Below are 13,253 nucleotides of genomic sequence, written 5' to 3' on the forward strand. Positions count from 1 at the left end.
ATCATCTGGTGCACGGTTTAGATCTTTATCTTGAAGCGCTAATGCTATGCATTCGATCTATTTCTTCTATTGTTGATTCAAGTCAGCAGTCTATAGATCAGGGGACCTTGGAAACAATAACTTGAGTAATTAACAGTTGAGAAATGTAGTTACTCCTAAGGAATTAATGCTAGAATATTGGTTTTGGTAAATAGCTCGATGCCCTGAATGTTTCATTTATGTACTCTCTTAGACACATAGTTATGAGGCTGTTACGCGTACAATGCGATCTGATTTGCGGACCCCTAGTTTTGCCTCTCCACTTCCCCAGCTTCCTTGAACCTGCGCTTGCCACGTTCTCGGTTTTCGCGCAAATTTCGTCTCGAATTAAATTGAATGCTTGTTGCGATTCTTGGCTTTTATCTGCCTTTGAATTGCACAGGACACGCGGAATAAAGTCCGCGCTCCGCACCTCCGCAAAGAAATTCTTTACGGACAACCAACCCACCAAACACAATTGTATCGGTGCATGTTGCCTTTTTTGGTTTAGAACTGAGAGACCAGATTGTCTTTGCGATTCAGACCTGTACATCATCAACGCCCTAGCAAAAGGTTGTACTTCGGTAAGCACGTGCGCGTCCTTGTCCGAGGGGTTATCTCCTCGCCCTCCAGGGCTGGAATCAAAACTAATCAACCGTTGCGTTTGAATAGCAAATACGCTTGAATGAACCTTGAATCAGAATCTTGATCAACATCAAACAAAGGCGAATACTCCGATAGCATCTCAACCCCCTCCTCACTCCCATGTGGCGCATTCGGTAATCGCAAGACCGGCAGAGATTCCCCCACGGAACAAGAGACCAGATCAAAGAAAACAATGGCCTACCAGCCATCGCGCAGTCCCTTTGCGCCCGCGCAACAAGATGCCTTCTACGGAAACCCCCGTAGTGGGCTCCGCGGGTATGGGCTGTCGAACCACCCCATCCCCCTATCCAATAAAGTGAACGGCTATTTCGAAAAGGACCGCACACTACCTTTATACAAAGATAAGCCATTCTTTTCACCGCGGCGCACAGGTCCTCGAAGGAGATGGAGGCCGTTTCTGAACGTGCTAGGGGTGTGTACAGTGTTATTTGTGTTGTATTATAACTTCTACCTCCGCACGTGGTCAGGGCTACAGTCAAATGACAAGGGGGTAGAATTATGGAAATGGGCCCAGACTCTGGAAGACGGGAAATCTTCCGGGGAATTGTCTGATTGGACTGCGAGACGAGAGAAAGTGCGGGACGCCTTCATCGTCAGTTGGGAGGGATATGAGAAGAACGCATGGGGTAGGTCCTACAGAAGCCTTGTGTATTATGACAGCAACTAACACCATTATTCAGGATACGATCAGTATCGCCCAGTATCGAATGTTAACCAGGAAGATACGAGCGGTGGATTAGGCTGGATGATAGTTGACTCGCTGGACACATTGATGATCATGAATTTGACCTCCAAGGTCCACCGCGCGCGGCAATGGATATCAACATCGTTGAATTATGATCAGGACCGTGATGTTAATACGTTTGAGACGACTATCCGCATGCTGGGTGGTTTGCTGTCTGCACACTATCTGTCAACCCAATACCCCGATTTAGCACCCCTCAATGACGATGATGTCGGTGCCGCTGGTGAAGACCTGTACATCGAGAAAGCAGCTGATCTCGCGGAGCGGCTACTCGGAGCTTTTGAGTCTCCAAGCGGTATCCCGTGGTCAAATGTCAATCTCAACACATCAGAAGGTGTTGTCGTGCATTCCGACGAGGGAACTACGTCTATTTCTGAGGCTGGCTCGATACAGCTTGAATTCAAGTACTTGGCCAAGCTAACTGGCGAGGCGGAGTATTGGAAGTTGGTTGAAAGAACGATGAAGCTGGTTGACCTGCAAAAGCCGCAGGATGGCCTTGTCCGAACCGCCATCCACCCTGACAGCGGTGCATTCAAAGGAGAAAGCATTACTCTGGGCAGCAAGGCGGATTCTTACTATGGTATGTTGATGATACTCGGTGCTCTGTGGTTCTTTTAAGCTGACTCGCCCCAGAATATCTCATCAAGCAATACCTGCAGACTTCCGAACAGGAGCCCGTCTACAAAGAGATGTGGGACGAGGCATTGAGAGGCATCCGCAAGCACCTGGTCTCATTCACCAAGAACTCCAAGCTGATGGTTATCGGCGAGCGGCCCCAGGGCCTAGACCAGGACCTCTCGCCCAGAATGGACCACCTGGTCTGCTTTATGCCTGGAACAATCGCGCTCGGCGCGACCGGTGGCCAACCCCTGGCCCAAGCCCGAAAGTCAGCAGATTGGACTCAACAGCGCGAGGACGAGATCCTTATGTCAAAAGAATTAATGAAGACCTGCTGGGCAATGCACCAGGCAACGGCAACTGGCCTCGCAGCCGAGATCTCCCACTTCGTCCTTGACTCGCCGCCCGTGATGATGGCAGACAAGTACCCAGACCCAGTGACGAAGCCCAACCGCGCATCCAAGCCCGAGGTGTTACGCGGCATTTCCCAGTCCCTGGAGGCGCAAAGCGATGCGTCCGAGCCTTGGCGCGCGGACATCGACATCCATCCCAACGACCGCCACAATCTGCAACGCCCGGAAACAGTTGAATCCCTATTCTATCTCTACCGTATCACCGGCGACGACATCTACCGCCAGTGGGGCTGGGAGATTTTCAAGTCTTTCATCAAACACACAGCCGTGGTCGAGAAGAAGAGTACCTCCCGTATTCCTACGTCAACCAACACAGCGCCCGTTTTCCGTATCAAGGGCTTTACATCGCTCGGAAACGCGGATGCAGTACCTCCGTCCAAGCGTGATAACATGGAGAGCTATTGGATGGCTGAGACGCTCAAATATTTCTACTTGTTGTTCTCGGATCGTGATTTCATCTCGCTAGAGGATCACGTTTTCAATACTGAGGCCCATCCATTCCCGCGATTTAAACCTAGCGGAGAACTTAAGACGGGGTGGGAGAGGGCGCCTAGGCAGTAGATTTGCTGTGTGCTCTGCTCTAATGGAGCCTTGGTTGGCTATGGCTTTGATGTCTCTTATGTGTTCTGTGCAGCGCTTTTTTCTGTGCTTTTTTGTCTGCCCTCTGGGGCACCTAGATTTGTATACCAACCTTTTGTGCATGGCAATTTTACCTTTCAATAAGCAACACTCCCAGTATTGACATGGAGAAATAGCATTTCCTATTCAAGATCAAGCCACCTCTATTCTCTGTTGGGGACTTAAGGTAACCCAAAGACGAGACCTAGTAGCTGAAATTTTGTACACACTGCACCGGATATCACACACCTATCGAGATCAAATGCAACAAAAAACCGATCATACAGCCACTTCGTCCTTCTCTTCTCTCTCCAGCGCAGCCTCAATTAACTTTTTATATCCAACGACAGCCTCCTTAATCTGGCGGATGGTCAAAGCCTCATTATCACCATGAGCAACAAAAATACTGCCAGGTCCATACAAGTAGCGCTTGACACCAGGACCAACAGCCAGATTCGGCACATCAGTGCCATAGTTAACAGTAGTGACATTGAACCCATCAACATCAACATCCAAATCCTGCGGCGGATAAGACTCGCCATGCGAAACAAAGTCCACAACAACCTCCGCCTCAGCATCCCGAACCGCCTCATCAACAGCCCGCTGAACAATATCACGGGCCTCAGCAGGTGTACCAGCCGCAAGTCTCACCGCAACATCCGCCCACGCCTCAGAAGGAACAACATTCGTCGCGACACCAGCACGGATAACGCCAATATTCAGCGTCGTCGGTCCGTACTTCGGGGAGGCAGGCAGACCGCCCTCTTCGACGGGGATATCACCTAGCACGTCGACGCGCGAGAGAGCAGGCAGAATCGCCGAAACGGCGCTCTTGCCCAGCCATGGGTATCCCGAGTGGGCGGCGCTGCCGTGAGCAAGGACCTTGAAGCCGAGCATGCCCTTGTGGCCAGCGACGAGGGCTGCCTCAGTTGGTTCGCCGAAAATGACGGTTTTGAGAGCGTTTTTAGAGTTGAGGAATGAGTCCGAGTAGACTTTCATTCCGTCGCCGCCGATTTCTTCGCCGACGACGAAGAGCAGACCGAGCTTAGCGTCTGGTTGGGAGTCTAGTGTTTCGAGGGTTGCGAAGATTTGGGCTGCAACGCTGCCCTTTGCGTCGACGGAACCACGGCCTGCTAGGATGAGGTTCTCTGGGTCGAAGGTGGTGGTGGAGTCCTCGGGGTGGTGCACAGAGTATGGGATGAAGGGTGGGACGGTGTCGATATGGCTTGTGAGAAGAATTGAAGGGGGTTGTGTGTAGGATTTTGGAATGGCGTAGATGTTGTAGCGGGTCTTGGTGTTCTCTTGACCCTTCACTGGAGGCACCTCTTGCTTTACCACGGTGAAGTTCCGGGCCTCCAGGAATTGCGCGACAAAGAGCCCGACATCGTGCTCGTTACCGGAGACTGACTCGATCTTGACCAGGTCTCGGTGGAGTGATAGTACAGGCGAGCTGCTGATTATATCATCTAGGTCTGCTTGGCTATGGCTGGGCTGGGAAAGCGATGATGGCGCACCCAGTAGCTGTTGCTGCTGGGGTGCGGGGTGCGGAGAAGCCTGAACACCGGACATGATGGCCGCAGCCGCGAGATATGAAGAGAACTTCATTGAAAGATTGGGCTATGAAAATGTTCCAATGGGTATGAGTTTCCGTATTCAAACCAATTGAATAACCCTGACACCCAGAAAGTTGAGTATTTTGAGAAGCTTGCAGTAGGTCGGAGGTCCGAGGTCGGAAACACCCCGATGTATATGGTCACGTGGATAGATATAGTGTAGTTGCATACACAAAACACAGATGTCTAGGATTAGATATAGAACTGCTTGAATCTTATTGGATACATAGTAGGTCCGTAGTGCTTGTTCTATGGCGTGATTGAGTTGAATTGCCCCACTTAATTCGTATCAAGCCGGAGTTTTTTATATCGACATGTTATTCGCAATATATCTCCAGAAGCAGGCAAGAATGATGAAGTCTCGAGAAAGACAAATGATATCAGGTTGGGTATTTCATTTAGGGAAAGAGTTCAGATATCTTGATAATATCTGTTGAGATTATACTTCTAAATCATTATATGCAGCAAACCCACTAGTAAATAGACAGTAGTCCTAAGCCCGAAAGTATGAGATATAGCTACATATGTAAGACATATACATCCTATAGCCATGTGTTGTCATCTGCGGATCAATACTATACTGAGATATTTTGTCACATGCGGTTATACGAGGGATATGAATTCGGAATCTAGCATGACGCATAGCTGCCTAGTTGGTTAAATAGTATAGGTGCAACAGGACGATCATTCGTCGTGAACCACCCCAGATTTGCATGTGGCCTTTTAGTAAAGCCATTAATTAGTGTAACCCATTTTCCGGTGCTCGGTTGAGAATTTGGAGGGACTTGATTGTTGTGAAGCCAAAGCGAGATATAAATAGTAATGCTCAGCATGGGGGGTATACTCAAATTGGAGGTGAACTAGTGTCATATAAGTAATGATCTACACGTCCATGACAGTTAGTCCTATAATGTATAAACATCATATTCCATATATTGCACAGCATATATACTAGATAATCCCCCGGGTGTAGATCATCTGACTTAGGTATCAGGTCGTTCATTGGAAGGGTGTTAGATATAAAATATGGATTGTATACCCCCGTAAGGTAAGATGGATAGTTCTTAATATATCGCATTATTCTACTCAATATCCTCAGCATTCTTACTACACCAGTTTAACTTAACATCCAAAAGTTTGACCCAAAGAAGATCATGGAGTCTTATCGGAGAAGACTGCTTGCTAGAACGGTAGATGATCGTGCTGAAACCAATCCCAACCAACGATTTGCGGTAATTCCACAGGGATCAGAAATAAGCAATGGGTTCCAAGATCTTTCAATCAAAGACCTAGCACGGACCGTAAACTTCATGTGCTGGTGGATTGAAAGTATCATTGGACCGGCAGAATCCCCAGAGACGTTAACCTACATGGGGAGCAATGATATACGCTATTTTATATTTATTCTTGCATGCCAGAAGACTGGATACCAGGTAAGAAAACGAAGTAATTGAAGCTCAAGATTGAACTGTCTGGCTGATTCTTCTAGGCCTTCTTACCTTCCACCAGGAACTCGGACGAAGGCTATGTTCATCTACTGAAAGCGACAAACTGCACCAAGTTCTTCTTCAGCGAGGAGCGACAGACACGAACCCTGGAGATTCAGGGACTTATTTCGGCATTGGAAATCTTCCAGGTCCCGACTATGAAGAAAATTCTCGGCGATGAGAGTGGTCTGCACCACTATTCATATACCAAGTCTTATCCCGATGCAGAGAATGACATAACGTGCATCCTTCATAGCTCTGGGACGACAGGTAAATTTCATGAACCGGTACTGTGAACCCGCAATAATTTCTGCTACAGGCATGCCAAAGCCGGTGTATCTCACCAACGGCTACTTCATGACCATAGATTTTAGTTCTCATCTCCCAAGGCCTCCAGGTCGTCAACCATCTATGTTCCACAATCTTGATCAAACTGACCTTGTGCTGGCTACGGCACCATTCTTCCATCTACTGGGACTTCTAGCATCCGTGTACTCAGTGTGGTTCGAAGTTCCCGCCCTCGTCAGCCCAGACAAGCCACTCTCCGTCGATCATATGATAGAGCTGCTACGGACTGCCCACCCCACAGTCGCATTCTGCGTACCCTCGATCCTGGTAGACATGAGCTACTCCGAGAAAGCACTAGCTTGTTTGAAAGAACTCAAGTCAATCTACTTCGGCGGCGCTCCTCTGTTCCACGAAACTGGAGAGATACTGCGCAAATATACGCAGCTCATATCAATAACTGGAAGCAGCGAGGCTGCCGTGATTCCAGCGCTGGTGCCGGAAGACCCAGCCAACTGGGGCTATTTTGAATGGAACGAAGCCTACGGGGTCGACATGCACGATGTCGGGGAAGGTATATTTGAGAAGGTGATTTCTCGACAGGAGAATGCTCGCGGCTTCAAGGGGATTTTTCACACATACCCTGACATCAATGTGTATCGAACCAACGATCTATATACCCCACACCCGACGAACCCACATCTGTGGAAGTTCTATGGGCGTAAGGATGATGTGATTGTTCTAAGCAACGGCGAGAAGTTCACTCCTGTCGGGATGGAGACTATCATTGAAGGACATCCGCTAGTAAGAAAGGCGGTTATTGTCGGCCAGTCTCGGTTCCAGGCTGGGTTGCTCGTCGAGCCCAGTCATGGAGGACCGGGTATGGACGCAAAGGCTTTTGTTGAAGAGATCTGGCCGACGGTGCAAGTGGCCAACCAGACCATTGCGGCTCATGGACGGGTGATGAAGAACAGGATCTGGCTCGCAGTGAAGACGAAGCCATTTAAGACGACTCCTAAAGGTAGCGTACAGCGCCACGCTGTGCTTCGAGACTACCGGAAAGAGATCGATGCAATGTATGCCGAAGACCCCGAGGATGACTTGAACCAGTGTCTGCCAGAGACGTTGGACCATGAGAGTGTTACAGAGTATATCCGCCAGACTATTACCCGTGTTCTGGAGAAACCCAAGATCGCAAATGCCCAGAACCTTTACTCTGCTGGTCTGGATTCTCTGATGACCTTTCATGTCTCTCGGGTGTTGCAAAAGGGCATCCAGCTATGTCAGCCAGATGGGAAAGCAGGAGCCATCGATGCCCAAATGATCTATCGCAACCCAACAATTGACCGATTGTCTCAAGCCATAATGGCCATCTTAGATGGAAAACCCCAAGCTGGTATCCCGCGAGCAGAGAAGATCCAGGGTCTGGTAGAAAAGTATACGTCCGATCTTCCGGCGCGGGAAGTCTACCCTCAGAGTGGATTGCATTCGCCTTCGACTGTGATACTGACTGGTTCAACTGGCTCACTGGGAACCTATCTACTGCATTCTCTGCTAAGCAGTGATTCCATCACTAAGGTTTACTGCCTCAATCGTTCAGATGCTGAATCTCGGCAGAAGAGAGGTTTCGGGGAGAAAGGATTGCATCTTGACGCAAGCAACTGGAAAGATAAGGTTGAATTCCTACAGGCCTCATTTGGAGAACCACGATTCGGGCTGAATGAGTCCAAGTACGAAGAACTCCTCGACTCAGTTGACACCATCGTCCACAACGCCTGGAAAGTCGACTTCAACCATTCCGTCGATTCCCTCGAGGACACTCACATCCAAGGCGTACGACGATTTATAGACTTTAGCTTGAGCAGCCGCAGCAACGCTCATTTTCACTTTATCTCCTCAATTAGTACGGTAGGCGCTTGGACCCCAGAAATGGGAGCCTCGATCCCAGAAGTACCTATGGAGGACATTGCCGTAGTTCTTCCGCAAGGCTACGGCGAATCTAAGTACATTGCCGAGCGTATCTGTCTCGAAGCCTCACAAAGATCTCATATCCCCACGTCAGTGTATCGGGTCGGACAAATCGCCGGACCGACCACCGCGCGCGGACAATGGAATCCGCAGGAATGGCTACCGACAATTATCGCGACATCCAAAGTGATGGGTAAAATCCCTAACCGATTGGGCTCGACCGCGGTCGATTGGGTGCCGGTGGTAAGCCCCCCCGCCTCCCATCACAAGCACTATATTTTTTTTGACCAGGTCCAAGAGCCGGATAGCCGAAAGGAAAAAAAAAAACCAAGACCTACCGCTGATCACAATTTCTGACTTGCTTCACTTAGGATACTGTATCCAATATTATAGTAGAAATTATCAACACACGTCATAGGGACTCATCCGAAGCACGGTGTGCCGTGTTTCATCTCACGAATCCCGAACGAACACTATGGTTGTCGTTGATACCGGCAATCCAAAGACAGTATGCGGTCGAGCCAGTTGCATTTTCTGCGTGGATTGCCGATCTAGAAAGTATAACCAATCCTAGTAGTGCGGATATTGCTTCAAAGCCCGCGCTCAAGCTACTAGATTTCTACCGCGGGCTACAAGACGAGGGTAGTGCCCTGTCTGTGGCGCTGGATGTCCGACGGGCGAAAGAGGCAAGTGTCAGCATGAGAGCCCTAGGCCCGATCTCTTCCTCGCTGATGCGAAATTGGCTGCAACAATGGAAATTTTGATTAAATTGAATTATATATTGAATTTTATACTGCCTCCAATAATAGATGTACGTAAATGTTCAGGACTTTGTATATTACTTTTATGATATTCTCTGGATGTTTTTCATTGAGCATGACATAACTGCCCGTGATCGGAGGGCCTTCCCAAGGTTCCTTATGGCTCGGGCAGGGCTTAATTGGGCGATTACCTCAGAAATCTACAAGATTAGGTTTTTCTTTTTTTCTTTTTTGCGTTTTGCCGAGTGGCGATGATTGGCCACCCGAGATAGAAGACCCATGCCATTTTGGGCTGCAGTGTGGTCTATTCTGTCCTAGTGACCTGCAGGGATGCCTAGCGAGAGATGGGATCGGAGAGATCTCCAGGGGCAAAAAGAAGAGACAAATGATCTGATAGATCACAATAATTGACAGTATTAGAAGTCACCTGAAGAAAAAAAAAGTGACTTGTCCAGCAAGTCCCGTTGACAACTTGACAAACCCGAGAATCCATCCCGGTTGCTGTGCCAAGGCTCACGCCCCCAAAGGCACACCCGGCGGGCAGAGGAAGTGGCGCCAAACACCATGGATCTCTTACCTTTTCCCCCCATCGCCTCTCCAATCATGGAAAAATGGAATGTTCCCCGAATCCCGAATTCCCCGAGCGAACGTTGGTTAGGGCCATGTGGACCTGACATCTGGTGCCAAAAATGAAAGATTTTGCCCTCTTTCCAAGGTTTCTTTCTATTTCCCCTCTCCGGCGGTACCTATTCCTTCCGATGATTGTTATGATTGGATGACGATTCTCCCCTCTCCTAGTACCACTTGCTACCTAGGTACTGTTGTAAGTAGTGCTCTGATGTCTGTTGTAGTCCAGATCTAGTTCGGAGTTTGCACAAGTTATCGTAGGACGGGGCACACCAATATACATACCTAGCAACTCCGTGCCCTACCGAATTTCGAACCGATAACCCTCCATTGTGCTACCCCTACTCGTCATACTCGGACAAAGTTCTGACCTCTACGGGACGGGACCTTGTCCGCGGTTGCTCAGCGTTGTCGGAGCTCTAATACAAACGGGATGGATGCACCAGCCCGTGTGTAGATTAATAGAATGGGGATGGGTATACCCAGTGGTTATGCTGGGCCGAATGATAACCGAGCACGGAGTACGGAGTACTACAGAGTAAACAGACCAGAGCTGGATAAATAAGGATAATAAGCGGATGTATCCAACACCTTTCCCCCCAATCTATAGAACGAATCAGGACGGATCGACTGGGTCGCAATTGCATCATAATGGTTCCCCTCTTGAGTCCACTTCAGTCTAGATTGTTTGCCGATCGCACACACAACTAGATTTTGTACCCAATTGAGAAAAGGGTCCTTGGGGGGGATCGATGTAGAACATTGGGCTACACAACATATCTGTGTAGCCGTTGGGGGGTGGTTTGAAAAACAATCGAATTAGAGATACACCAATAAATACTGTAGTATATAAAATATAGTATGAATAAAATGGATAAAATCTATTAGAATAAATGGATATAAAAGAATAAAGAGGACTTCCAGACTTTTGATTACCATGGTTCAAGCAGTGTCAACCACCGGAACTCAGCGGAGCAAACCTTGGAAATATGGATCGGCGAGTTTAGTTCCGTTCAAGTTGAGGTTAGTCAACTTTTTTTTTCTTTGGGAATCTCATGGAATTCTCCACTAACGGTTGTTTGGACAGTCTAGAGCCAACAACACTCTCTCTCTACAGTTCGCCCATTTCTCTCTCATTCCTCTCATTTCTCATCCTCTCTCTCTCTATTCACCTTCATCTACTCTCTCATCTATCAAAAGGGCCAAGCCATAGAATCTGTACTACCCAGGATCTCCCTGTTGGCTCAGTCCGTTTGCCGATTGTAAGCAAAAGCACCGAAACCTCTCTTTCTGCCCAGCCAGTTGGTCTCGTCAACTTGTTTGGTCCACGTCGCTCGGTGGAATTCGTTTTGTTTTTTCCTTTATTTTTATCTTGTATTTCTGAATTGTGTATTTTTGGAGTTTCCTACCTGGACGATAATCATATTTGGATTTCTCATCTTCATCAGATGCTAACTGGCCCTAGGCCTCAGTTCCCGCGTTTCCCGGACTATTACTCTCTATCTCTCTCATCACACCGCCACGTCCATTCCCGCCCAAAGGCCATTAGGGAATGACTTGTTGAAATTGAGCGTTGTCTCTCTTTATCTTGTGGTCACCCCTCACATCCAATGCTGAACTGCAACCGTCCCCTATATACCAGCCACCCCGTCCACCAGCGGCGCTCACCTTGTGAGAATGTACAAACTGTCTCAAATAATCGACGCGACACGAGAAAGTCTCGACGCGGCCGATTCACCTACACGCCAGCCGCACTCCACATTGACTATTAATACCTCCGCGCCGGCCTCACCTGCTATCTCTTTGTTCTCCGCGGCAGGCCACAACCGGGTCTCTAGCTCCGTCTCTTCCCTTGTCTATTCAATGGAAAGTCCTAGTCGGAGTCATTTGACAGGAGTCAAAGAAGAGGAATGCACACGCGACTCGTTGGAAGATCATTATTTCCGTATGTGTCAATCGCCACAAAATCTCCCCGGTGATACCGCAGTTGCTAACCTAGACTTTTTATATAGAGCACTTTGATCACGGCATGTCTGCAGAAGAGTCATACTTTGCCCCCGTCCATAACTCAGATAGCTACGATCTGAGCGTTACCAGCATGGAGACTCCCCCATCACCGAAAAAGAGACGCTCAGACAGTGTCTCAATAAAGGGTGTCTCACGCATTAACTCACACATCTCGACCATGTCGGCACGGTGGAAGACTAAGCGGTCCTCCAGTGGCGCAGAAGGCGATGTTTTCCCGGATGATCTACGATCGCGCGCGAACTCGACGGCCTCCTCCGCCTTGGCAAGCCCCATTGTTAGCTCCATGCCCATGAGCCGTGTTGACTCTATCCCCCCTTCTCCTGCGCGAACGATCTTCGAGGAACGCGCGAGCGAATCTGGTGCGCGCCCAATCGACATCACCCGAGCGAACAGTCTCAGCCAGGACGACAACGATGTGCAGAAAGCGACAACCCCTCTCCTGCCACCGTTTATGGGAGACGACCCAACGAGCATCGCAGCATCCCGCGTCCAGTCACCCCTGCAGTCTCCGTCAGTCGCAGACGCGAACGAACCACACTATAACTATAATGTGACCTCAGACCCGCGGTTTATGGGAGTTCTTCCCTCGCCACCCCTCTCGTCCAAGCCTTCCGTGGCCTCCTTCAACCGGCCACGAGCCAGCACTGTGCGCACAGTCTCAGGCGATGTAACCCCCCTCGTCCTCTCCGATCCCAATGATGAATGGGCCAACAAACTCGGCCACGCCAACTTTACCATCATGCCCGAGCCTTACGACCCTGTGGTTTGCGACCTCGGCAATTTCCAGCAGGTCCGTGCAGACTGGGACATTGCGCGTTGCAACTTTGCGAAGCACCTCGTTCGCACCGGTGAACACTACGGCGTCACCTCCAACATCTACAAGCTCACCATCGAGAAATGGGAGTCGATCAACTGCGAGTGGGCAACTCAACACGGGACTATGCTCGAACAGCTCAGTGCGATAGATGGCGTTGCTCTCACGCTCACTCAGTCTAATATCCACCCTTGCCAACAAGTCCGCATCCCGCGTCTGCATGACAACGACAAGTTCCCCGAGATGGGGGATGAGGACATTGTCGGCCCAATGACTGTGGCACCGGCTACGGAGATTGCAGGTTCCTGCCGTTCTGAGAAAAAGAGGAATTTCTTCCGCTTTTTACAGGATTTGGTCTCCCGACCTTAAGACCTGAGTCTCTTTGTTAGGCTGTTGTCTTTTTTCCTCTTTTTTTTACATTTCCAAGCGATCCACCACGATAATGACGATAGACTATTCCCCGCGCGCCTTTTGATGACTCCTTCAAGCTCGCCCGCAATGTTACGATTAATGTCTCTCTTTTAATGTTTTCCTTTTGGAATTTTTTGTTTATAATGACTCTCATGACTCACGATTCGGATCAGCGACTACT

General features: G+C 49.1%; 4 protein-coding genes across 4 annotated transcripts; 3 read left to right on the top strand and 1 right to left on the bottom strand.

Annotated features, from left to right (window-relative positions):
- Positions 1-856: 856 nt before the first annotated feature.
- Positions 857-3,021, top strand: PEX2_024400 (glycoside hydrolase family 47 protein; the record flags this gene model as incomplete). The annotated part of the gene is made up of 3 exons (XM_016739715.1): positions 857-1,310; positions 1,365-2,009; positions 2,063-3,021. 3 exons carry the CDS (start codon positions 857-859, stop codon positions 3,019-3,021), a joined length of 2,058 nt encoding a protein of 685 aa, XP_016596477.1.
- A 336-nt stretch (positions 3,022-3,357) lies between these two features.
- On the bottom strand, positions 3,358-4,683 carry PEX2_024410 (M20 family metallopeptidase; the record flags this gene model as incomplete). Its single annotated transcript, XM_016739716.1, has 1 exon — positions 3,358-4,683. The coding sequence occupies one exon, from the start codon at positions 4,681-4,683 to the stop codon at positions 3,358-3,360; it is 1,326 nt and encodes a 441-aa protein (XP_016596478.1).
- Positions 4,684-5,845: 1,162 nt separating this feature from the next.
- On the top strand, positions 5,846-9,195 carry PEX2_024420 (putative NRPS-like enzyme; the record flags this gene model as incomplete). Its single annotated transcript, XM_016739717.1, has 4 exons — positions 5,846-6,124; positions 6,181-6,448; positions 6,498-8,674; positions 8,803-9,195. The coding sequence occupies 4 exons, from the start codon at positions 5,846-5,848 to the stop codon at positions 9,193-9,195; spliced, it is 3,117 nt and encodes a 1,038-aa protein (XP_016596479.1).
- A 2,301-nt stretch (positions 9,196-11,496) lies between these two features.
- On the top strand, positions 11,497-13,030 carry PEX2_024430 (uncharacterized protein; the record flags this gene model as incomplete). The annotated part of the gene is made up of 2 exons (XM_016739718.1): positions 11,497-11,764; positions 11,832-13,030. The coding sequence occupies 2 exons, from the start codon at positions 11,497-11,499 to the stop codon at positions 13,028-13,030; spliced, it is 1,467 nt and encodes a 488-aa protein (XP_016596480.1).
- Positions 13,031-13,253: the final 223 nt, after the last annotated feature.

The sequence above is a fragment of the Penicillium expansum genome, assembly GCF_000769745.1.
Source record: "Penicillium expansum strain MD-8 chromosome Unknown contig66, whole genome shotgun sequence".
In the NCBI taxonomy this organism is placed as follows: domain Eukaryota; kingdom Fungi; phylum Ascomycota; class Eurotiomycetes; order Eurotiales; family Aspergillaceae; genus Penicillium; species Penicillium expansum.